Source organism: Misgurnus anguillicaudatus, chromosome 25 (assembly GCF_027580225.2).
Source record: "Misgurnus anguillicaudatus chromosome 25, ASM2758022v2, whole genome shotgun sequence".
NCBI classification, from domain to species: domain Eukaryota; kingdom Metazoa; phylum Chordata; class Actinopteri; order Cypriniformes; family Cobitidae; genus Misgurnus; species Misgurnus anguillicaudatus.
In genome coordinates, this window is record NC_073361.2 from 27,126,721 (window position 1) to 27,150,895 (window position 24,175).

The window sequence follows — 24,175 nt, forward strand, 5'->3', positions numbered from 1 at the left end:
ACAAATATTACTAATGATAAATTAATTCAATTAGTGCTGCCGCGAATAGTCGACGTAGTCGACGTAATCGACGATGAAAATTTGTCGACGGCAATTTTTTTAGTCGAGGAGTCACATATTTATTTTTTTCCGTCTCAAACGGCCCACTGTAATTCTGTCTCATGTCTCAAATGGCTCAATGTAATTCACCTCCACACCAGTCTGTGCGCTGTGCGCGCCCTGCTGGTTAATCTGCTACGCTATCATCTTTCTTCCCTCTCCCCCTGCCTTCACTGCTTTAATTTTGAAAAATTGGCGGTGGCAGGTGAGTCTATGGAATTATGAGTCGGAAAGCTTCCGAAGTATGAAAGTATTTTAAGCCAAGTTGTGATAAAAGAGTGGTCTGTTACACCGTGCCAAACGTCGCTGGCTTATCACGGGAGCACAACGACAATGCACGAGCATCTCAAACGAAAACACTCGGGAGTTATTGACGACACACACCCACAGAGAATAGGACAACGTAAGTAACTGTTATATGATTATTAATGAAACGGCGAGCTAGTCAGTACTGTTTTATTAACTCTTTTGAGAAGTACAGAATGACTCTGTCTTTGGATGTTAAAGGATATCAGTGTTTGCTCGTGATTCCGCCACGGAATCAACACTGGATGCAACAAATAGATTTTTCATGATTCCCATTTACATTTTTATTTTACTATTTTAAACGGCTCAATTCATTGTTGCGAGTGTTCAGCGCGTCTCTCTCTCTCTCTCTCTCTCTCTCTCTCTCTCTCTCTCTCTCTCTCTCTCTCTCTCTCTCTCTCTCTCTCTCTCTGTATCACTCATGTTGCTTTCAGCGCCTCGACCGCGCGCGCCTCTCTCTTACGTGACAGTGAAAAGGTGGCAGTGTTTTAATGTACTTTCTTTTTTGCGTAAACGTCAACATTCACAGATGTCTCTGACAAAGACGACTGATCGAGTTAACATGACTTGAAGAAAGATTAGCAGTAGTGTGAGTCTGTGTGCGAGCTTTCTCCCTCCCTATGATGCTGTATGCGTGTTCTGTAGTCTATGTAACAACAACAGTGTATTCTCTTATATTTCTGAATTTGCACCGAATTGTCTGCGCTATATCACTCGCATTTAAAATCAAGAAATGGCTCAAAACACAACAACAGTTATGAGAAGAGCAGCAGTAAAGCTACAATGTAAATGTATGGTGATTTTTGCATATCTAAATCAGGATTTTAGCAGCAGTTAAAGGAACAGCTGGTTGGATAAAAAACGAGGTGATGGGTCATGTTTAGTCACTATTTTATAGGCTACAACAGAACAGATAATATGTTAAATAGCATTCAGTTGTGTTAAAATGCAATTTAAGATCAAAGAGTAGAAGTGAAACATTTCATATTTCTGTTAAGCATCTACTTTGCACTGGAAGTTTTTATTATTATTTTTAGGGGCAGTTTCCCGGACCAGGATTAGCTTAATCCAGGACTAGGCCTTAATTTAATTAGGAAATATAACTAGTTTTAACAAACATGCCTTACTAAAAACATTACCTGTGTGCATTTTGAGGTAAAACAAAGGGTACTGATGTATTTTAAGATATGTAAGTGCAAGATGTTTTCAGTTTGGAGAGCTCTTAAAGTGTTTAAGTCTAGGACTAGTCTAATCCCTGTCCGGGAAACCGCCCCATATTGTTTACATTGTAATTTTTTATTTGGTAACATTTAAGTTATTTATATTGTTTATGACACCGGTGGGTTCAAAATAAAATGGACACAATGATATAACAAACATTTTAGTTTTTTTAAATTAGTCGTTTAGAATAGTCGACTATTCGAAAAATTAGTCGAAAGATTAGTCGTTAGAAAATTAGTCGTTAGTGGCAGCACTAAATTCAATTCAATTTTATTTATATAGTGCTTTTCACAATAGTTAATTGTTTCAAAGCAGCTTTACATTAATAGGAGCAGTGAAAAGCACAGAAAAACGACAGATAGCACAACATAATACAAGATAGCATAAGCAACTAAATTTGCTGCGGCTATGAATTAACATTATAAGCAAGCGTATTACTAATGTAACGTATAGAAGATGGGTCTAAGTTAAGCCCAAGAAGGCCGGATTGAAAAAACCCCTAGGAGACAGTGATGTGGTTTAAATCAGCTTGGTTCCAGACAGGCTGACTATTGCGGCATAATTATGTTATCCACAGTTGAGGATTTAGCAAATTGGGGGCCCAATGCGAAGGTATCTATGGTAACTAAGGGTCACCTTCCGATCTTTAAAAGAAAATGAAACCTGTCGAGCCGTTTGACTAAGGCCTGAAGCCCCACTGTCGTCGTTAATGCAGGTTCAGTGGCAAACGGGTCTGTATGGCATACTATTCACAAGACCACATGAAAACGCCAAAATCGTAACCCGACCATACGTGCCAACCCGTTTGACTAAGGCCGGAGGCCCCACTGTCGTCATTAATGCAGGTTCAGTGGCAAACGGTGGCAAACTATTTAATGCAATTCATTTTGAAGTGTTCATGCTGATAAACTATATAACTTTTGCGAGCTAAGTACCTTTACTAGTCAAATTATGTGAATGCTTTGTTGAAGAGAAAAGTTTTAAGTCTAGATTTAAAGTTATTGACTGTGTCTGATTCTGGGACATCGGTTGGTAAATCATTCCAGAGCTTAGGGGCTAAGTAGGAAAAGGATATTTCACCTTTAGACACTTTTGATATTCTAGGGATAATCAATGTTTGATATATTTACGGTTGGAAGTTACAAAATATCTTCATGGAACATGTTTTTTACTTAAAGGAATAGTCTACTCATTTTCAATATTAAAATATGTTATTACCTTAACTAAGAATTGTTGATACATCCCTCTATCATCTGTGTGCGTGCACGTAAGCGCTGGGGCGCGCTGCGACGCTTCGATGGCATTTGGCTTGGCCCCGTTCATTCAATGGTACCATTTAGAGATAAAGTTAGAAGTAACCAAACACATCAACGTTTTTCCTATTTAAGACGAGTAGTTATACGAGCAAGTTTGGTGGTACAAAATAAAACGTAGCGCTTTTCTAAGCGGATTTAAAAGAGGAACTATATTTTATGGCGTAATAGCACTTTTGGGAGTACTTTGACTCGCCTGAAAAGTCCGCTCCGCTTCTCACTCTCATAATGGGAGAGGGAGGGTGTTCCTGCGCCGAGTCGAAGTACTCCCAAAAGTGCTACCACGCCACAAAACGTAGCTCCTCCCCTAAATCCGCTCAGAAAAGCGCTACGCCCCATTCCGCACCACCAAACTTGCCCGCATAACTACTCGTCCCAAACAGGAAAAAAGTTGATGTGTTTGGTCACTTCTAACTTTATCTCTAAATGGCACCATTGAACGAATGGGGCCAAGCCAAATGCCATCGAAGCGCCACAGCGCGCCCCAGCGCCCACGTGCACGCACACAGACGACAGAGGGATGCACCAACAATTCCTAGTTGAGGTAATAACATATTTTAATATTGAAAATGAGTAGACTATTCCTTTAATACCCTCTTAAAAAATACAATCTATTGTTGTCTACAAATACCCGTGCAACTTATGACTAGTTTTGTGGTCCATTGTCACATTTTAAAATTTTTACTTTTTTTACTCTCAGTGCTGTGTTCCAGTTTTGTTTAATCTTAGTTTCTCCTCTTGATCTAATAGGCTGGCATATGGTCCACTGTGGTTGCATGTGATGCTGGGCGGAGCTCAGACATCATGTCTGAAATCTTTATTTAGTTGCTGGAGGTCCCGGTGTTTTCATCTGCAGCCAGTTATCCGTATCCACCCTCCAATTATACATCTTCATTCATATCTCCCACTTTAATAAAAGGCTTCTGCTTCAAAGTCGTGACTTGACTGTGTGTGTCGTCACGTTGGGTTTTTCTTCTTGCATCACTGTATGAGCATACTCGGTTTTTCCCACACAGCAGATGGCTGGCCTATCATATCATGACTATTCTTTATCAGAGAGACAGGAAGAGAGAGAGAGACTTACGGCGTGAGATGTGATTAGAGAGAGAGACAGGTGTGTGGGAGAGCTGATTGATTGAGTCTTATCTGAGCGTGCAGCCGACAGCTGACGGATGTGGGAGAGACTCCTGATCATCTCCTGATCATGATCGTGTTCATGAATTTACTCCATCAGCCCAGCTGTAGTTCCTCTTTATGTTGACAACTTTCACCATTAGGTCGGTCTGTTGGAGCCCTTTTGGCATACAAGAAGTTTGTTTCAAATATGCTTTATTAATATGAACCTCTTTATTGAATATGAACTTATCTTGTGACTGTTTTAAACACTTACCTCTCATGTATACGTTTATTTTGCAAATTGCAGCTCAAAGTATGTTTAACGTTGGAGTTTTTTAGGTATGTGTTGGTGGCCTTATAACCCAGCTACAATCATTTTTTGTAATTTATGTCGTCATCCGACATAACCTAAAGAATACTGTAAAAATATAACCTTGATATCTTAAATATTGACTAAGATTTAAATCAATGTGAAATCAATGAATTAAAGCTCACGTAACACACGCTGTTTCTGCATTTCTGATATCAATCTGGAGTACCTATAGAGTAGTATGACATCCTTTATATCTCTGAAGAGTCTTTAGTTTAATCAGATTTATAAAAGAAATATTAGCTTTAACGAATCTTTCCGATAACGTACGAAAAAATGAAGAAGGAGGAGTTATAACACGGGAGGAGCGAGTACGAGTCATGCAACACTATACAACACTTATAACGTATGATTCACTACATGTTCGTGTCATTTATATAATATACACGCGCCTATTTCCAACATAAGACAGAAGTCTTACTTACCACGTGTAACTCGTCATGACCCGGTTCTGAAAATCCACCGCATCAAACACACACGCAAAACTCCGCTGCTAATCCGGATAATAAACTATATCCATTGTTTCCATGAGGCTGGATGTCTTCTCCTTACATCCAAAAACACACTTCTTGTTGTGCCATTGTTGACTTTTGAAATTAAACAAAGCTGAGTGGCGTGATAAGCTGTTAGCAAGCTCTAGCGTCTCCCGCTGACTGACGGCTGGGCGGGGTTTTCCGGGGGAAGTTTTCCGGCGGAAGCCCATATAAAGAAGTGATACGTATCGAAAACCCCTGAAACGTCAGTTAGAACCGTAATCGAAAAAAATTAGCCGAAACTTGTACGAACCCTGGCGAAGTGCATTCGGCACAGAAATACTCTGAAACACGCCCAACTGCATTTTTGACACTTTGCCTACGTTTAGCATGAGGAAACAACTCTATAACTGTGTTAATAAGTCAGAATGCTTGAAATACCATTAAACCCCCCCTTTAAATCCTACTTTGATGCAGAATTAGATTATGAGCCTTTAGCCTGGATTTTAAAGGAAAACAACACTGTTTTTCTATATTTTACTATGTTCTTACTTCAACTTAGACAAATTAATACATACCTATTTTTATTCAATGCGTGCACTTAATCTTTGTACAGTGCATTCATTGTGAATGTGTTAGCAATTAGCATAGCCCCATTCATTCCTTAGGATCCAAACAGGGATGAATTTAGAAGTCACCAAACACTTCCATGTTTCCCTATTTAAAGACTGTTTCATGAGTAGTTACACAAGTAAGTATGGTGGCACAAAATACAACGTGTCGAATTTTTAAGCGGATAAAAAATTAGAACTATATTGTATGGCGGAAGAGCACTTAGTTTGCAGCACTTCGTCCTCGGCGCTAGGCTAAATGCTAACACATTCATGACGCCCTGTACAATGATTAAGGTCACACGTTAAAAATAGATAGCTATGTATTAATTCGTCTAAGTTAAAGGGGACAGAGAATGAAAAAACATTTTTACCTTGTCTTTGCTGAATAATTGTAGTCTACCCACATTCACAAACATACAAAAAGTGCTAAACATGCTAAACATCTCAGTCTCATAGAAATTCCTCTTTTAGGAATCTAACTGCCCATCCACTTTAAAATAATTGGCTAAATTTTTTGAGTGGCAGCAAAGTCAGCCAATCAGTAATGAGATTGCAAGTTATGCCAGTAGGGGGAGCCAAATCGGTGCAAAACCACTTGTTTGAAATCCCCCACCCTAATAGAGCTATCTGAGAGAGGTTTTTAGGAAGCTTCTAAGGCATTACAGACCCAAACAATTTTTTTTTGTCTACATGTCACATCACAGAACAAGGATAAATACTCCGTTCAACCATTCTATGTCACCTTTAAGGACATGGATAAATGGTGGTGTTTTGCTTTAAATGCAGGGTCACAAATATAAACTTGTCTTGCACTACAAGTTAGCAAATTTTGATTTGTGATGTGTCTACTGCACAGCCTATAGACGGTTTCAGCAGTAACAACATAAACAAGCGGCTATCGTGGTCCGCACGTAACTTCCGGTACACTCCGCTAAGAATAAATAACAACAAAGTTCTTTAAACGTAGTTTATTTATATAACAAGCAAAAAAACAAGACATAGATTACCTAGGAAACCAAAACATTTGTTATTTTTGACAAGGCATTTGTGCAAGAGATCAGTTTAGCAACTAGTCAGACCATTTAAAAAAAGAAACCAGAAGTTCAGATCCAGTTGTGTATCGCCTCAGCACACGTGCGTCCAATGAAACCGTCTATAGGATATTTTGGTATATGATCTATAAACTTTATAGCAGCATTTGGGTCCTAAATATAATTTAATGATAATATTTTGGATGTTTATTTTCTGAGAGCTATTTATTGCATGGAGTGCAGGAGCTTGTGGCCTAACCACCAAACCACACTAATGATCGTTCACATCTTGTTTAATATTATGTTTCTGCTTTCATAAAATTTTACTTAATTTTTTTTCTTCTTTTCAGTTCTTTCATTTTTTATTTATAACCATTTGGTTTAATAATACTGAATGTTTAATGTGTCCCTCTTATTCTATTATTCAGATCCATGATTACCAATTTAATTTGTTCTGGCTTATTGGCATAGTGCTTAGAGAGAGAAACAGAGCAAGGAAATGAGTTAGAGAAATAGACAGAGAGTGAGTAAGAGATAAAAATGTTTCTTCTTTGATGAGTACAGTGTTGTTTCAGAGCTTAGACTGATGTGAACAGTTGCAACATCAGTTTTTTATACCTAAAATCAGAGTTATGCAGTTGAGACCACCTAAACCAAGACCAGAGGGTTTCGAGACCAAGACCAAATTAATGATGTTGGCACTTAAATCAGACAATGCTCCAGCAATTCCTGCAGTTGTGGTCTTGACAACCTTGAAATAAAATCCAGAGACCGTGAAGTCTGAGGCGAAACAAAACAGAGACAAAAGACAGTCAAAACCGAAACAATACCAAGACCATCAGAAATGGTCTTGATACTGGTCTTAAGAGACTTACATACTACAACACTATGATTTAGTACTATATTACTTTTAAGGGACATTTGATGAGCACTACATCATTCAGGACCTTGGACAGCACCACAACATATGAACATGACTTACAGGTGCTGCAGGACCAAAAGTGTTTTACACCTGAACTTGATCAGAACCTATCCATGCGCTACCGCACTCGCTTGTGAACTATCCAGAGAAAATCTTTTTTTTAATGACTCCTTACAGACTATCCACCTAACCGCCTAACAACCAGTGACCAGTGCCAAAACCACTGTCCTCATTTGAACTTCGTACGGACGATGATGTTTAATCTTACAGGTCTGATGCAGAGACCACTGTTTTTCCTTGCTTAAAGAGATAGTTCACTAAAAATGAAAATTCTGTCATTATTTACTCAAACAAACCAATCAGAACCCCCATTGACATCCATAGTAGGAATACAGAATACTATGGACGTTAATGAGAAGCTTTTTTCTTTGGGGAAGAAAGAATTGCTGCAAACCCATATTTTTAAGCAGGTGCCATTGTTTTCATAATTTCACCATAGCATGTACAAGTACTACAGTACACGTGAGGCAGGTGTATGTACAGTAGCCTAAAAAGTATTTGTACACTAAAGCCATACTCAAATGTGTAATTGCATTGTATAGACACTGTTAAACCAATTTACATGTATGTTTAAGGAAGCTATTCTTTTATTAAGTTTATTTGGTTTAAAAAAGTTGTTTTTGGCCATTTTTGACTTTATTTGATATATACTGTAGTTAATAATGAGAGGACAGGAAAGTACAGGATTGAGGGATTGGCAAAGGACCTTGAGCCAGGATTCGAACTCAGGTCGCCAAAGTGCGTCTGCAGTTAAGGCGGAGCACTGCCCACTACCCCAACAGCTCCGATGATTAAATCGTGTGATGTGTAAAAAGCTTTTTTAGGCCACTGTTGTGTATAGATCCGGTGTGCCTCATACATTTCAAAAAGTGAAGCCGCTGGCTCTTTGATCGCCCCCTGGTGGCTGGCTGCAGTACAAGTCATACACCCCACCCTCTCCGTGCAAACGAACGAGAGTCGGGTCTAAATAAAAAAATAATTTACACTTTAAATAAAATCTTTCGAATGATGGTTTTGGTCCTTTAAGGTAGTTGTTATCACACTGACATATGTTCAATTGTTCATTTTTGTGATAACTTTCATTTTAGCTAGTAATTTGATGCAATAGAAACGGGGCATGTTGTTATGATTGGCGTTTGTGCGGACGTTTGATAGAGTAGTTTTGGATACGTTTTTGGCTACGTTTTTACGTAACATAGCAGCGCACATGGTCAGACATTTTTGGCTTCAATATTCTTTACAATGGAAGGAAGCGACGTCGCATCGTCCATCTTTTTTACAGTCGGTGGTATAGATTTAAAGTCCCTATGAAATCAAAACGGACAATTCTTTTTTTTACGAACCATTGAAGTGTTTATCATAAACAATTTATCCGTTCATGTGCCCTCATAAACTTTAAACCAAATCTGAAAATGTACTTTTGCCCTCTTGTGGCGATCCTTTTCTGATAACATCAGCTTGAGGGCTTGGGCAGAGCATTCCTTAACTCCGCCCCCTTCAACTGTCAGTCTGTGGTTTCATTTCTAAAACATCTACTTATCTATAGATGGTTTCATCGGATGCACGTGCGTTGTCTGGGTGTAACTTAACTTCCGGTCTCTTGTTTGTTTAATGTCTGACTGAACTCTGGAACAAATACCTTGGTGAAATAACTAGTGTTTTGGTTTCCTAAAGACGAGGTGGAGACTGCGATCATGGATCACTGCTATGTGAAGGGAGGTTTGGCAGCTGATCTGTACTTAACATTGTTATATAGTACGCATTTTACACAGTAACATTAGCACAGTGTAGTTTTTGATACGCTTTAGCTATGATTTGAACTAATGTAATCTACTAGTTGTTTATTTAGGACAAAAGGACTTTGTTGTTATTGATTCTTTGCGGAGTTTACCGGAAGTTAATTCCACGAAAGCCGTTTGTTTATGTTGTTACTGCTGAAACCATCAACACTGCAAAAAATGACTTTCTTACTTAGTATTTTTGTCTTGTTTTCAGTAGAAATATCTTCAAATTTTTTAATTAAGATGCTTTTTCTTGATGAGCAAAATGACCTAAGTAAATAAGTCTAGTTTTAAGATAAATAATATGCAATTTAAGTGAAATTGTCCTTAAAACAAGTAAAATTATCTGCCAATGGGGTGAGAAAAAAAATTGTAAAATAAGATTTCTTTTTTCTTAAACACTTAATTCAAGTAAAATTTTCTCACCCCATTGGCAGATATTTTTGCTTGTTTTAAGCATAAATTCACTTACATTGTATATTTTTTTGTCTAAAAACTAGTATTATTTTCTTAGGTCATTTGCTCATCAAGAAAATACATCTTGATTTAAGAATGTTTAGATATTTCAACTGAAAACAAGACAAAAATACTAAGTAAAAATGTCATTTTTTGCAGTGAATATCCAATCAATTCAAACAAGCCTTGCCTACTATTTCCTTTGCCTGATAATTCATACAGTACGTCACAATACAGAAGTCGATAGCAACTTCCGGTTCACAGGGACTTTAAAGAAGGTCAGACAAATACAGTGACAGAAAATTTTGGGCATGACGGATAATCTGTAAACAGAGATCCAGTGATGCACTACATACAGTACAGCAGAGTCATGTGTTAGGAAGAATGGTGATCTACTTTTCTGTATCTCTCCTTGAACAAACATGTCATCTGAGGTGAAATCACTGGTCTGTTAGTTCATAAACATGTTGGCTACCCAAGATCTCACGTTGTCCCTTGAGGGACCAAATGAGCTTTAAATTGTAGTATGTTCTCTGTTCTACTGCTGGATAACGTCAGACGAAAGGCTATTGTTTCCAATGTTGGACCATGACTCCATGTCCACAGCTGTCCTGCTATCGTTCATTATGACCCTCAAGGCCTTCAGTCAGATCTGATCCAGGATTTTCCAGACATCTCACTTTTCATCAAGTTCCATGGCCGAATTTTAAAGTTCCAGTCTAGCATGACTGTGTCTGATCGTCTGATCCCAGGTTTACTGATCTGTAACTGTTTGGCCTACGCAGTCATATAAAATACAGTATCTAACGATGGTGTAAATGTTCATTTAAGGACATCTTTAATTGCAGTGGTCAGATCAGTTTGCTTTATTAAAGGGGTCATATAATGAGATTTTTTTTAAGATGTAAAATAAATCTTTGGTGTCCCCAGAGTGCGTAAGTGAGGTTTTAGCTCAACATACCCCACAGAGAGTTAATTACAGCATGTTAAAATAGAAAATTTGTAGGCCTGAGCAAAAGTGTGCCGTTTTTGGGTGTGACATCTAAAATGCAAATGAGCGGATGAAGTGCAAACACTGATCACAATGATGGTGGTTTGTTGCAACTGAAACTCAATTGTGCTGTCAAGTATTTTTTCTTTCTCTCTTTCTCTCTGCACTAAATGGGAGTGCTGTGGTTGGATAGTGCAGATAAAGGGGGTGGTATTATTACAATTTGCCTTACTACCTACGTCACAAAACAGGCGAAATCTGAATGACCTAATTTTTCACATGCTTGAAGTAAATGGCTTACCCAAACAAAGTTACTGGGTTGATCTTTATCACGTTTTCTAGGTCGACAGAAGCACTGGGCACCCAATTATAGCACATTAACATCAGAAAAAGTCAGATTTTCACACTATGACCCCTTTAAAGGATTACTTCACTTTCTCAAAAATAAATCCAGATAATTTACTTACCCCCATGTCATCCTAAATGTTGATGTCTTTCTTTGTTCAGTCGAGAAGAAATTAAGTTTTTTGAAGAAAATATTCCAGAATTTTTCTGGGACTTTATTGGACCCCAATAGTTTATAGTTTAAATGCAGTTTAAAATTGCAGTTTCAAAGGGCTTTAAACGATCCCAACCGAGGCATATGGGTCTTATCTAGCAACACGATTGTAATTTTCGGCAAGAAAAATAAAAAATATGTAAAGACGTCGAAAAGTCCACGCATGCGTTTCACATATGTAACCCGTGACCTTTTTACAACGTCATGATGCATTACGTGAGGTCATGTAAGTTGTGGGTTAAACATACATATTTTTCTTGCCAAAAATGATAATTGTTTCGCTAGATAAGACCCTTATGCCTCGTTTGGGATCATTTAGAGCCCTTTGAATCTGCATTGAAACTGCAACTTTAAACTGCATTAAAACTGTTAAGTGTTGGGGTCCATTAAAGTCCATTAAAATGAGAAAAATCCTGGAATGTTATCCTCAAAAAACGTAATTTCTTCTCGGCTAAACAAAAGCAGACATCGACATTTTGGATGACATGGATTTTTTTTAAGAAAGTGGAGTAATCCTTTAAGTTTCAGTGTTGGAGCAACATGCTACAAGTAACAGTTCTTGTATTAGTTTTTAGTGTAACCACTAAAGTATTGTCACTTCCTGAGTTTACTGTACACAATGATACCTATTAAAATAAATAATTTTTCTTGTTACTCAATTTAGTTAATGTACCTTCAAATACAATCAAAAATCTTTCTATTAAAAGTATTTCATAAAAGTAAATAATTATTCTTTAGGAGTAATGCATTACTTTTAAATGTAGTAGCACTGAACATAATGGGGTGGTTTCCTGGACAAGGATAACCTTAAACCAGGACTAGGCTTTAATTTAATATAGGAAATATAAAACATGCCTTGCTAAAAACATTACTTGAGGGAAAACAAAGGGCATTGATGTATTTTAAGATATGTCAGTGCAATTTGTTTTGAATTTGGACAGCTCTTACATTTATTTTAGTCTAGGACTAGTCTAATTCCTGTCCAGGAAACCGGCCCAAAAGTATTGTTACTTTGAACCCCATGCTTTTAAAATAACCCAAAGAAATGTCATAGCCAAGCTAAAATATATACGTACACAAGGTACAAGGACGTAAATTCAAAAAATGATGGGTTATTTTCAACCCAATCTTGGGTTAAAATGGGATAAACCCAGCTGTTAGGTCAAATTAACCTGGAAAATGTTTATATTTGACCCAGCAATGCATTAAACAACCCAGCATAGGTCAAATTACAACCCAACAGATTGGCTCTTTTCCTTTTTGACCCAACGCTGGGTTTAAAATAGGCCAGCATTTATTTGTGTAGAACTTGATTTTCCATCTAATACACAGTAGCTTAGTTTTAGTAATTCATTTGTATACTGTTTTACGGGACTAATTGTGTTTTGGAGTAAAGAAATGCTGAATTATGAGTGTTAATGCCTTTCGGGAGGAGGCGTAACTGCGTCACTCTCATCTCAGTAGACACACAGCGTGTACCAGACCCTGCTGTGATTTCCCAAGTGATCTAGACATTTGTGTTTTAATGGCTTGCGAAGGCATGCGGAGCAGAAGAATAATGTAGTAACACCGATTTTGCTCTAAAAAGAAGGAGAGCACGAAAGATGAAATTAAAACCCGGTGCTGAAACATACCTCTACCCCTCTCATAGAGTCCTAACTCAGAGGCCAGGGTTCTGTCACCTACCAGACAAATGGACTCGCCTTGTCCCGCTCGCTGCCTCACAAAGATGGGATTTACCTGTCAAGACTGATATACAGTGTTTCCCCCTGATGTTAAAGGCTCACTGTAAATCAATTTAATCCTCACCTCAACAAACCAACCTCAGGTTTGTCACAATAAGAAATAATCCTCTGCTTTTCGGGCTGCTGCCAAAACATATATTACTTCTGTCGCAAACTGTCTACATCTTTTTTCATTCTCTGCAGCTCGGGTCACTTCTGATGTATACTGAGATGCATTTATTATGCGGGGAATATGGTAGGGATCGCTTTTGCACCTGATGCACTTCTTGACAGACAATTAAAACAAATACACCTGTAGTGATAAACACAGAAGTATATCTAGCAAACTGGTGGCTGCTGCCACACGGTTTGGGTTACGGACATGAATGATACCCCAGATCATGTGGCTTGTTGGGAGGAAGTGTGCCTTTAGTTTGGTAAGCAATAAGACTGAAAACTTTCACATGAAAAAATCCAATAGGCTTACATTAAGGCAGGGACCACGTTATTTTTAACTTCCGCTAGACTTCCACATAGAATCAACAACAGAGTATATATCAACTACTACACTGAGCTAATGTTACTGTATATATTTATGTATACAATGTTAGCTAAAGGTTCTTGCCTGGCTACCAAACTTCTCCGCACAGTTGTGATCACTGATCTATATAAATGACTGGATTGCACATGACGTCACAACTGTGAAGCCACCGCGCCGCCATGTTGGTATACCCAAACACTCTATTAAATCAATGGACGCGATCAGATTTTAATGATAAAACATCACTTTACTAGTCTTCGTTTTTATATCTGAAGTTGCCCTGTACATTATTACCACACAAACGTCCTAAGCATGTACATAGTTATTTACTGAAAGTTGTACATTTTAGTTTTTAATCAGTTATTATACATTCATCTTCATTACAGTATCAGATCAGCAGACAGACCGCAGCATATTTAGTATTAATGACAAACGTGCTCATTCTGAAATCTATATAAATAATCATACTTTGTACCGTATGTGCATGCAACAATTAGCTGGTTTTATGTTATCTAAACTTACAAGTTACCTAAACTTATTTAGAGAAATAACGCTGTAGCTAAATGTCAAAAAAACCTTTATTTATACCCGTGTCATTAACAGAATGCAGCAGACACACTCACCTTAACTTTTTTATAAATCCATTTTCCTGCACGATTAAAACATAAACATTGCAAATAACACCAGAATTAACAGTTAATTTACGTACACATATCCTAAAAATAATTCTTGCGTGACTGATACACTGTAAAGCGGGTGAATTTAGATCATGATTTTGAATGTAAGTCAATGACGCCCTCTGCCGGTTGGGCTTACCAAGATGGCCGCCCTCACGCTGTTACGTTAAGCATTCTATGCGCAATCCAGTCATTTATATAGATCAGTGGTTGTGATCCATGCTCGCCATCTTCCCTCGTCTTCAGCAAACCAAAACATCTTATTTTCGCCAAGGTATTTGTTTCAGAGATCAGTTTAGCCACTAGCCAGACCGATAAATAAATCCAGACCGGAAGTTCACTTAGGTTCAGGCGCGTAAACACGACAACGTGCGTGTGTCCAATGAACCTGTCAATAAAGAGTGCCAAATAAGCACACACTAGTAGCTATCCTAGCAACACCTTAGCAACCACAAAGCAATGTCATAAGAACACCACATCAAAATTACCTGTAACATCCAAGCATCATGGTGTCAAGGTATGCATGGCGAAATTTTACTCAACATGTAAAAAATCTAGTTTGCATTTTCACGGGTCCAATTAGATCCGAAAACCTGAGTGGGTTTGGGTCTAAAAGTTTCATGTGTGCCTCGGACACGGGCCGAGTATAATATTAGCGGCATCAGGTATCGTAATTTAAAATTAAAATTAGTTTTTTTTGCCAAATTGACCCGAACTAACTCACGTGTGTGTTTTCCAACCCTCCTCTGTTTGCCAAGAGTGCTTGCGACATTGTGTGGCTGGCGGTAGATTATAGCGGTTACCTTGGTGTCATTGTCAGTTAACAAATTAAAATAAATGCGGCAGCGGGTCTAGTCAGGTAAAAAAAATGGCCACTGGGTCGGGTCTTTCTTTTAAAAAAAGATTTATGCACGTTGGGTTCGGGTAAAAAGTGATCTGGGTCATTTCGGGTCAGGTACATTTCTTTGGACCCGAGAAGACCTCAGTTTGCATTGTGCGTCATACTTGAAAAGACAATAGCCTCTTTCACACAGTAATTCATTACCATGAATTTACCAAAAAGAATTTACCAGTAAATACAAAATATGCTGTTCACACACGCAGTGACGTTCCGTCTTTTTACCGGTAAGACATCATTCACACATCAATATCAAAATAACGGTAAACTCGGTGAGAAAGTTACCTGTGGCGCACGCACGGCGAGCTCAGTGTTGTATTTGTAAACAATCTACGTCGTTCATATCCACGGTCCGTATTTTGTGACCAAACAACATTGCATTAGGCGACGTCAAACGAAACCTGCGTCTTAAACAACAATACTGTTTGCACATTAGGCTTCACAGAGGGGGTGCTAAGGACGTCTGCAATTCGGCAAGTAAATGGTAAGCTGTTTTAAACAACTTTGGTGAAGAAATGTGGACTTAAACTTTAGGTGTGCTGGACTTTTAAGCAACGTGTGTGTGGAAATGTACGTAAACAGTGCGGGGGTAAACGCGTCATCTGTATTAAAATGTTATGATTGGCCCGAAGCTGTCAGCGTTCGTTCTAAATGCCAGTAATCTATATTTTTTGTTCACGTATAGGGCTAACCAGTAAATTACTGGTAATCTTACAACCTCTCTTACTGGTAAATTGGCAGCACTGATTTACCGGAAAGGTTCTGTTCACACATGACCTGTTAACTGCAATTTACCAGTAAATTACCAATAAAGACTGTATGTGTGAAAGGGACTAATATCAGTATTTTCCCAAATCTATACTTTTTTTCTACAGTGCTGGTAAAGGAAGGAAAGGTCTGTCCATTTGTGGTCTTCCTTGGCTATGGTGAATGTAATGTCCTCCAGGACGTTAGGTCGTTTGTAAAACCGATGGACAAAAAGGTACTTCCAACTTCTGTAGAATAAAACAGATTCTGAACAATGAAAAAACATCCATGCATCTGTGTTTTATCTTACGTCTTTGTCCGTGCTTTCTCAGACCTAATTTCCTTGAATTATCAATTACCGTGTGCAGGACTGCAAGATCAAATTTGTGGTGGTTGGTAAACTGGGGCCAAAGCAATCATTTGGAGAGGTCAGTATCCTTATGGATCAGCCCTCCCCTTTCACTATCATCACTGCCACTGAAGTTCATGGAGGAATTATCCAAGCAGAATCTCTGAAAGGTCAGTTACTACACTTCACTGCTCAGGACCAGCTGACTAACCATGACATTACACCTTGAGATAATGATGTAAACAATGTAACGGTACCTGAAATGAACTCGGAGAGCGTTTTAATACATAAACGGCCAGCATATTTATACTGAATGTCTGTGTTTTGAGTATCTGAAGGACATTTTTTAACTCTTGTGCAGAGCTGGATGCAGTGACCACCTCTCTTATACTACAGACGGCACAACCAATAAGTGGAAAGCTCAGTAAGGTAAAACAAGAGTCTAAAGGTGTACACATCAAAAGCGATGCAAATATGCACATCATGTTATTCGCTCTAGATAACTTGTGAAATTGCTTGTTTTTCGTTTCAATTTAATTCAAATCCTTTCCTCCATTTTCTGATACATCCAGACGTGTAAGTAAGCCCTTTGCACGGCAGCGGGGCAAAATTATTTAACGCTTAGTGGAAATTTAAGTTAAAAATGTATCAGTATCGCACGTACGCAGTCGACCTATTTACACAATTATTATTTTTATGGGCCTTTGCATTGACTTTGTATGTAATCTACTCTCACAAAATAATCTAATTTGCTTGTGGTGTGCACACAACATAACATCTGTACTTTTTATGAAGTATAAAAGACTGTAAGTAGTGTCTACTAATGCATGGTATACTACAGTATTATTAACTTTGTATACATATGATGCGTTCAGACCAGCCGCAGTAGAGGCGTCAAGCGCGAGTGATTTTAATGTTAAGTCAATGTAAAGACATGTTGGAGGTCTCGTGGCATCTAGTTCACGCGAATGGCGCTAATTGAGCGTTGCCGCAGGAAAGGCGCGAGTTGAAAATTTTGAACTTTGGCGGAACTTGCTCTAGTAGTGACATGATTACAGGAAGCGAGCGGAGTCGCAGAAGCCCCTCCCATGACACGAATTTCCGTGTGAATGTCTCGATGACTAGAATTTCATGCGCGGCTTACACACGCGAATGAAGCGAGTAAACTCAAAATGTTCAAGCGGCAAACTAGAAGCGGTAGACGCCAATTTGACGCCTCAAACGCGGCTGGTGTGAACCCACAGTTATAACTCTTTTATTTATGGGATGACTGTGAGATGTAGGCCAATAATAGACTGGCATGAATTAATACATAGGGCTGGGCAAATTTTTTTTTTCAGATTTATCGTTTTTTACGTGGTCAATTCAGAATCGATTCTCAAAGAGCAGAATCAAATTTTTTCATATTTTTCTGCAAACATTGAACGTAATATTAATGCTAATCAAATTACTAGTCTTCTTCACTAGATGTCACCCTCTTTTTTGCCTTGCGCGGTGTTACCAAGGAGCCTGTCATTTTTTCATTCAGTGCTTAAAATGGCGGTTTTAGGTGCTTCATCGACGTTGATGCCACCTTCACATAAAAAATAAGAGGTGGAAATGGAAGCATTTTAGATTTCGCAAGCAAGATGACAATGATAGTGTTGTGGCTTTTAATTTCTTTTTATTAATTACCCACTTGTAAACTGCTGTTCACTGTCCTTTTTTTTTTAATAAAGTATTTGTATTAAATCTATAATCATTGAGTTGAATCCAGAATCGAGAACCGACCCGAGAACCGGAATCGAAAATTGAATCGAGAATCGAGAATCGAAATCGAATCGATAGCTTGTGAATCGAAATTGAATCGATCTGGAACATCTGAATCGATACCCAGCCCTATTAATACATTGACTTAATGATATCATACTGTATGTTTATCTATACAAAATGTCAATTCATACATATTTCTATGTCTTTTCAAAAGTTTACTCATCTGCATGTTTTTATCCTCCTTTGCTACTAAAACTGTTTTCATGGTAACAGCGACTCACATGAGAAGTTGAATAGGATAGTACTTAACTTAGAATTAGGCACTTTAACCCTAAGATTATGTATATTTTTTTCGAAAATCTGTTTGGAAATGGTCAGTCTGTTTTGTACGAACAGGAACTGCAGGGATGTTTCACTTTTAAGGCTGTTTGATGCTTTAGGTTCATATGTATATTTTTCTTTGTGTAGGAGGAAGTCACAAAGGAGTTCCTCACACAGGAGAAGATGAAAAAATGGGAACTTGATAAGGTTGTTCTTCATTGTTTTCTTTTTAACCCTTTAACCCAAATTACTGTGTGTGTCCGTCAAAGAAGAAAGCTTAGGGTGTGTGATATAATTTCACAATGCCCAGCGGAGTAAATTAAAACCAAACCTTTCTGGAACATATTTAACATTTATAAAACAACTGAAACCAAGCAATGATGTCATAAGATGTATAAGCATGTACCCTAAAACCCATTCAACTCTCATTTTGGCCTAATAGCATCAGGATTCTTATATCTCTATGATTATGTCCCACATTATGGTTCCTAAACTCTGTTTTTTTTTATAGTTGTAGCTTCTGTTGATCAAATTTGTCTATTTTACTTATGACGTATATTTAAGTACACTTAGAAATAAGATACGAAAGCAGTCACTGGGACGGTACCTTTTCAAAAGTTCATAATGTGCCCATTTATCGCTGCAAAAAATGACTTTCTTATAGTGTTTTTACTTGTTTTTCAGTAAAAATATCTACAAATTCTTAAATTGACATGTATTTTCTTGATGAGCAAAATGCCTAAGAAAAAAAGTCTAGTTTTTAGACAAAAAATAAAATAAACTTTAAGTAAATTAGTGCTTAAAACAAGCAAAAAATTCTGCCAATGGAATAAGATGTTCTTGAAATAAGTTTTTACTTTTTTCATAAACACTTAATTCACAAAAAAATTGCCATTGGCAGATTTTTTTTTTGCTTGTTTTAAACACAAAGTAAGAAGTACATTTTTTTTATACATTTTTACGATTTTCACGAAAAAAGGGTTTAGTATTTTTGTCTTGTTTTCAGTAAAAATTCTTTAAATTAAGTTGCTTTTTCTTGACGAGCAAAACGACCCAAGAAAATAAGTCTAGTTTTTAGACCACAAATATCAAATTTAAGTGATTTTGTGCATAAAACAAGCAAAAGAATCTGCCAATGGGGTAAGCAAAAAAATCTTGAACATTTTTCTTAAACACTAAATTCATGAAAAATTCAAGTAAAATTTGCTTACCCCATTGGCAGATTTATTTTTGCTTGTTTTGTGCACAAAATCACTTGGATTTCATATTTTTGGTCTAGAAACTAGATTTATTTTCTTGGGTCTTTTTGCTCATCAAGAAAAAGCATCTTATTTAAGAATATTTAGATATTTTTACTGAAAACAAGACAAAAAGACTAAGAATTTTTTTTCTTGATAATCATTTTTTGCAGTGTATTTACAGTAATAGTCACTATGTCTTATAGAGTGTTTATTAATTTTTATTTTATTTTATCTTATAACTTAGTTCCGATTCGCATTTGCAATACCATAATTGTCTGTACAGATGCAGGTTATGCTATTACGTACTGTATATGTTACTGATAAACCAATCCAGCTGTGGTTTAGTGGAGACGGCAGAAGTGTGTGTGGTCTGTGAAGCAATGCTGTACTCCCAGCGCTCATAAACAGAAGACACTGCCGCTTTGTGCATGTGTGTGTAAACATTTCTCTGCTATTCTCTTTATAAATCATTTTCAGATGTGCCTGTAACATTTACAGCATTCACAGCGAAAGCATAAGTGCTTTGTTAGCTGCCTATCTATAGACTGTAGCATCACATAATAACACTCATTTTCTCTTCTTTCCCCTCGCCTACATCCATAAAATCATTGTTATAGCATGTTTTTGCATAACATCTAGGGTTGGTTCCCATTTTGCATATTTGTGGTGATATGAAAGAGGCAATTGGTGTCTGTCTGTCTATATACTGTATACTGATTGTCTGTCCTTTTTATGAGGATCTTTATAAGTTAGACTGATTTTAAATGATTTATCATGAGACCTCTCTTCATCCTGTGTGTATTCACACCTGTTTCTCATTCTCACATCATTATACACAACCAACTGCATATCTTGCCAACAGAAACACACTGTTTGTGATTTAAAGCTTGTATCATCTGTCTCTGGTACAGTTTGCGTTTACCGGGCAGGAAAATAGGCTTATGTGTATAGTTGCTGGCAAAACTGCGGTCAATAATTATTCATCTCAATGTTACAGTAAATCTGACAGTTCAGCTATTAAGAAGAAAGCTGCCCATTACTTATCCTTGATTTTAGAGCTATTCAGAATAAGCTGTGTATGTCTGGTTATAGAAGTATTTCATTTATATTTCACTTTATGGCACAAGGCTGAATAATCAGTGAAAACAAGACAAAGTGTTGTTAAGCCATTCAATTAGCATTATGAGTATGAGTACAGACAGGTAGATCAATAGATAAATATACAGGCAGACAGACAGACATGCGAAAGAACGGATGGACAGACAGACAGAGAGTTAGATAGACAGATAGACAGACAGATGGATTGATAGGTAGACGGGTAGAATGATAGATACTTTAGATAAACGATAGATAAACAAACAGACAGATTAACAAATCGTTAGCTCGTCTGATAGACAGACAGACAGACAGACAGACAGATAGATAGACAGACAGATGGATTGATAGGTAGACGTGTAGAATGATAGATACTGTAGATGGACGGATATATAAGATAGATAGATAGATAGATAGATAGATAGATAGATAGATAGATAGATAGATAGATAGATAGATAGATAGATAGATAGATAGATAGATAGATAGATAGATAGATACTGTAGATAAACGATTGATAAACAGACAGACCGATTGACAAATCTGATAGACAGACCGACAGACAGACAGAGAGTTAGATAGATAGATAGATAGATAGATAGATAGATAGCTGGATAGATAGATACATAGATAAATACATTGATTGATACATAGATAGATAGCTGGATAGATAGATAGATAGATAGATAGATAGATAGATAGATAGATAGATAGATAGATAGATAGATAGATAGATAGATAGATAGATAGATACATAGATAGATACATAGATAGATAGATGGATAGATGGACAGACAGACAGACAAAAAGAATGACAGACAAGCATACAGACAGGTAGAATGATAGATACTGTAGATAAACGGATAGATAGACAGACAGATAGATTGACAAATTGATAGCAGACAAGCAGACTGATAGACAGTTAGAATGATAGATGACAGAGATTAGATCGATAGATCGTCCCATAGAAAGATAGACAGACAGAAAGAATGACGGATAAGCATACAGACAGATGGGACAGACTCATGTATAAATTGATAGAATGATAGGTACTGAAAATGGACAGATGGACGGATAGACAGATAGATAGATTTACAGATCGATAGATTGTCCTATAGATAGATATATAGACAGGCAGACAGACAGACAGACAGACAGACAGAATGACAGCCAGGCAGACAGACAGAATGAGAGATAAATAGACAGGTGAAATTATAAATACTGTAGATAGACAGATAGATAGATTGACAAATTAATAGATGGTCCGATAGATAGACAGACAGACAGACAGACAAGCACAAGCAGACAGACAGAATGACACACAAGCACAAGCAGACAGACTGAATGACAGACAAGCATAAGCAGACAGACAGACAGACAGACAGACAGACAGATAGATAGATAGACAGGCAGGCAGACACACAAGCAGAAAGACAGAATGACAGAAGAGCAAAAGCAGATAGACAGATGGGACAGACAAGCAGACAGACAGACAGAATGACAGACAGACAGATGAGACAGACAGACATATATAGTAATCGAAAGAGTGATAGACAGACACTATATCAAAGACAGACAGATAGATAGACAGACAGACAGACAAGTGGGCAAGCAGACAGACAGACAGATAGAGAGTGACAGACAGAGTGATAGATAGACAGGCAGACAGACAAAATGACAGACAGATGAAACAGACAGGCAGACAGACAGACAGACAGACAGACAGACAAGCCGAGCAGACAGACAGATAGATAGAGTGATAGACAGGCAGGCAGACAGAATGCCAGACAGATGAGACAGGCAGGCAGACAGACAGATGGGACAGACAGACATATATAGTCATAGAGTGATAGACAGACAGGCAGGCAGACAGACAGACAGACAGACAGACAGATGGATAGACAGACAGACAGACAGACAGGTGGGCAAGCAGGCAGACAGACTGAAAGAAAGACAGATAGATAGATAGACAGACAGACAGACAGACAAAATGACAGGCAGACAGACAAAATGACAGACAGACAAGCACAAGCAGACAGGACAGACAGACAGACAGACAGATAGATAGAGTGATAGACAGACAGACAGACAGAATCACAGACAAATGGGACAGACAGATAGAGTTGAATTAACTTTAAAGCCTAAATGACTTCTGAGGTGGGTGTGTCTGCTGATGCCAACATGTTCTTATTTAATCTTGTTTGGCCATGTAGGAACAAACAAACAACACTGCTGCAATCAGATAATGTAAAAAAGATGATAAAAACTCAGAGGCTTGTAAACAGTCTCTTAAGACAACTCATTCATCTTCAGGCATGCACGGTAAATCTCTTATCTGTATCATGTATTAAAGGGAATTCAGATGAGATGTTTGACTTATGTGCTTGATGTGAAACACATGGCACTGTGCAAATGATACTGATGTAAATAAAAAACACAGTTTGAACTAAAATGTCAACCTTTATTGCTAAAATAGAACAGCACAACTATAAAGAGCAGTAAGCGATAAAAGCTTAGAAGACCTCACCTGCCCAGCAGGTGTGAGGTTAGTCCAACCTTCAAAATAACATTGATATTCGAAAGTAGTACAAGTACACAAGCTACAGTTATTGTATGTAATGAGTGTATTTATCTAATCAAATATTTTCTCTTTCTTTCACAGAGGAAGATACTGTCTGATGCTGTGTTTTATAATGGCGTTCGCCCAGGAAATGGCAAATGGACGTATAACCGAGGACCACGAGCAGTAACTGGGAAGATCAAGACATACACATGAATACGGACAAATAACGTAATGTTATGCACATCTAGACTCACCCACACATTTAAACCCAGACTCATTCAAACAAGTATGAAGACGAAAACCAGGACTCAAAGGAAATGTATGCAAATGTCTCCAAATCTTTAAACTCTGTTCTCCCATATGGTTTTGGATCTCATAGCTGACACAGACTCCAGCGACACACCTATACATCAAGTATCTCTACATAAATAAAATATAGTTTTGCGGTTCTTAATGCTCATTGAAATTTTGTATGGTTTGGTTTTCCATGGGCATATGTTCACATTCTAGGTTTCTTTACTTTTCATGGTAGACATCGAATCATCTGGCCGAATATTTTGAGGCAACCTTTTAAAACACAATGTAAACAATGCAAAGGCTATGAAACAACCTATTTAAATGATTGTATGGCATTTACCAGACGTCATGGTATTGCATGCATACTGTAAACCGAGATGATTTAGTTTTGTTGCAGCTGCCGTTTGTCGTCTCATGTCTGACAGACCTTGATTTAATAAATTTGTACGCAAGCCTAAAATACGTTTAGTTTGTTTTGGTTTGAGAGATTTTAACTGGCTGTGTTTTGAATGGCTAATCTTAGATTGCTTTAGGAAAACAGTTTAAATTCTTTTTATAACCATAAGCTTTTATTTAGTCTGCGTCTGTCCTTAGATAATTGTGTCTGATTGGACGACTGATCCTGCACAGCCCGTGATCTGGTGACTAACATGTAAGA

General features: G+C 37.6%; 1 protein-coding gene across 1 annotated transcript in view; it reads left to right on the forward strand.

The window, feature by feature from the left end:
• cnbd1 (cyclic nucleotide binding domain containing 1) overlaps positions 1-23,686 on the forward strand; it is a 57,909-nt gene extending 34,223 nt beyond the window's left edge. Inside the window, exons 10-14 of the mRNA XM_055182326.2 lie at positions 16,028-16,134; positions 16,268-16,418; positions 16,610-16,677; positions 18,469-18,528; positions 23,320-23,686. Coding sequence (XP_055038301.2) covers positions 16,028-16,134; positions 16,268-16,418; positions 16,610-16,677; positions 18,469-18,528; positions 23,320-23,433 — 500 coding nt within the window. The 3' untranslated portion in view covers positions 23,434-23,686. The remainder of the gene's footprint in view (positions 1-16,027; positions 16,135-16,267; positions 16,419-16,609; positions 16,678-18,468; positions 18,529-23,319) is intronic.
• The last annotated feature ends 489 nt before the right edge of the window (positions 23,687-24,175 follow it).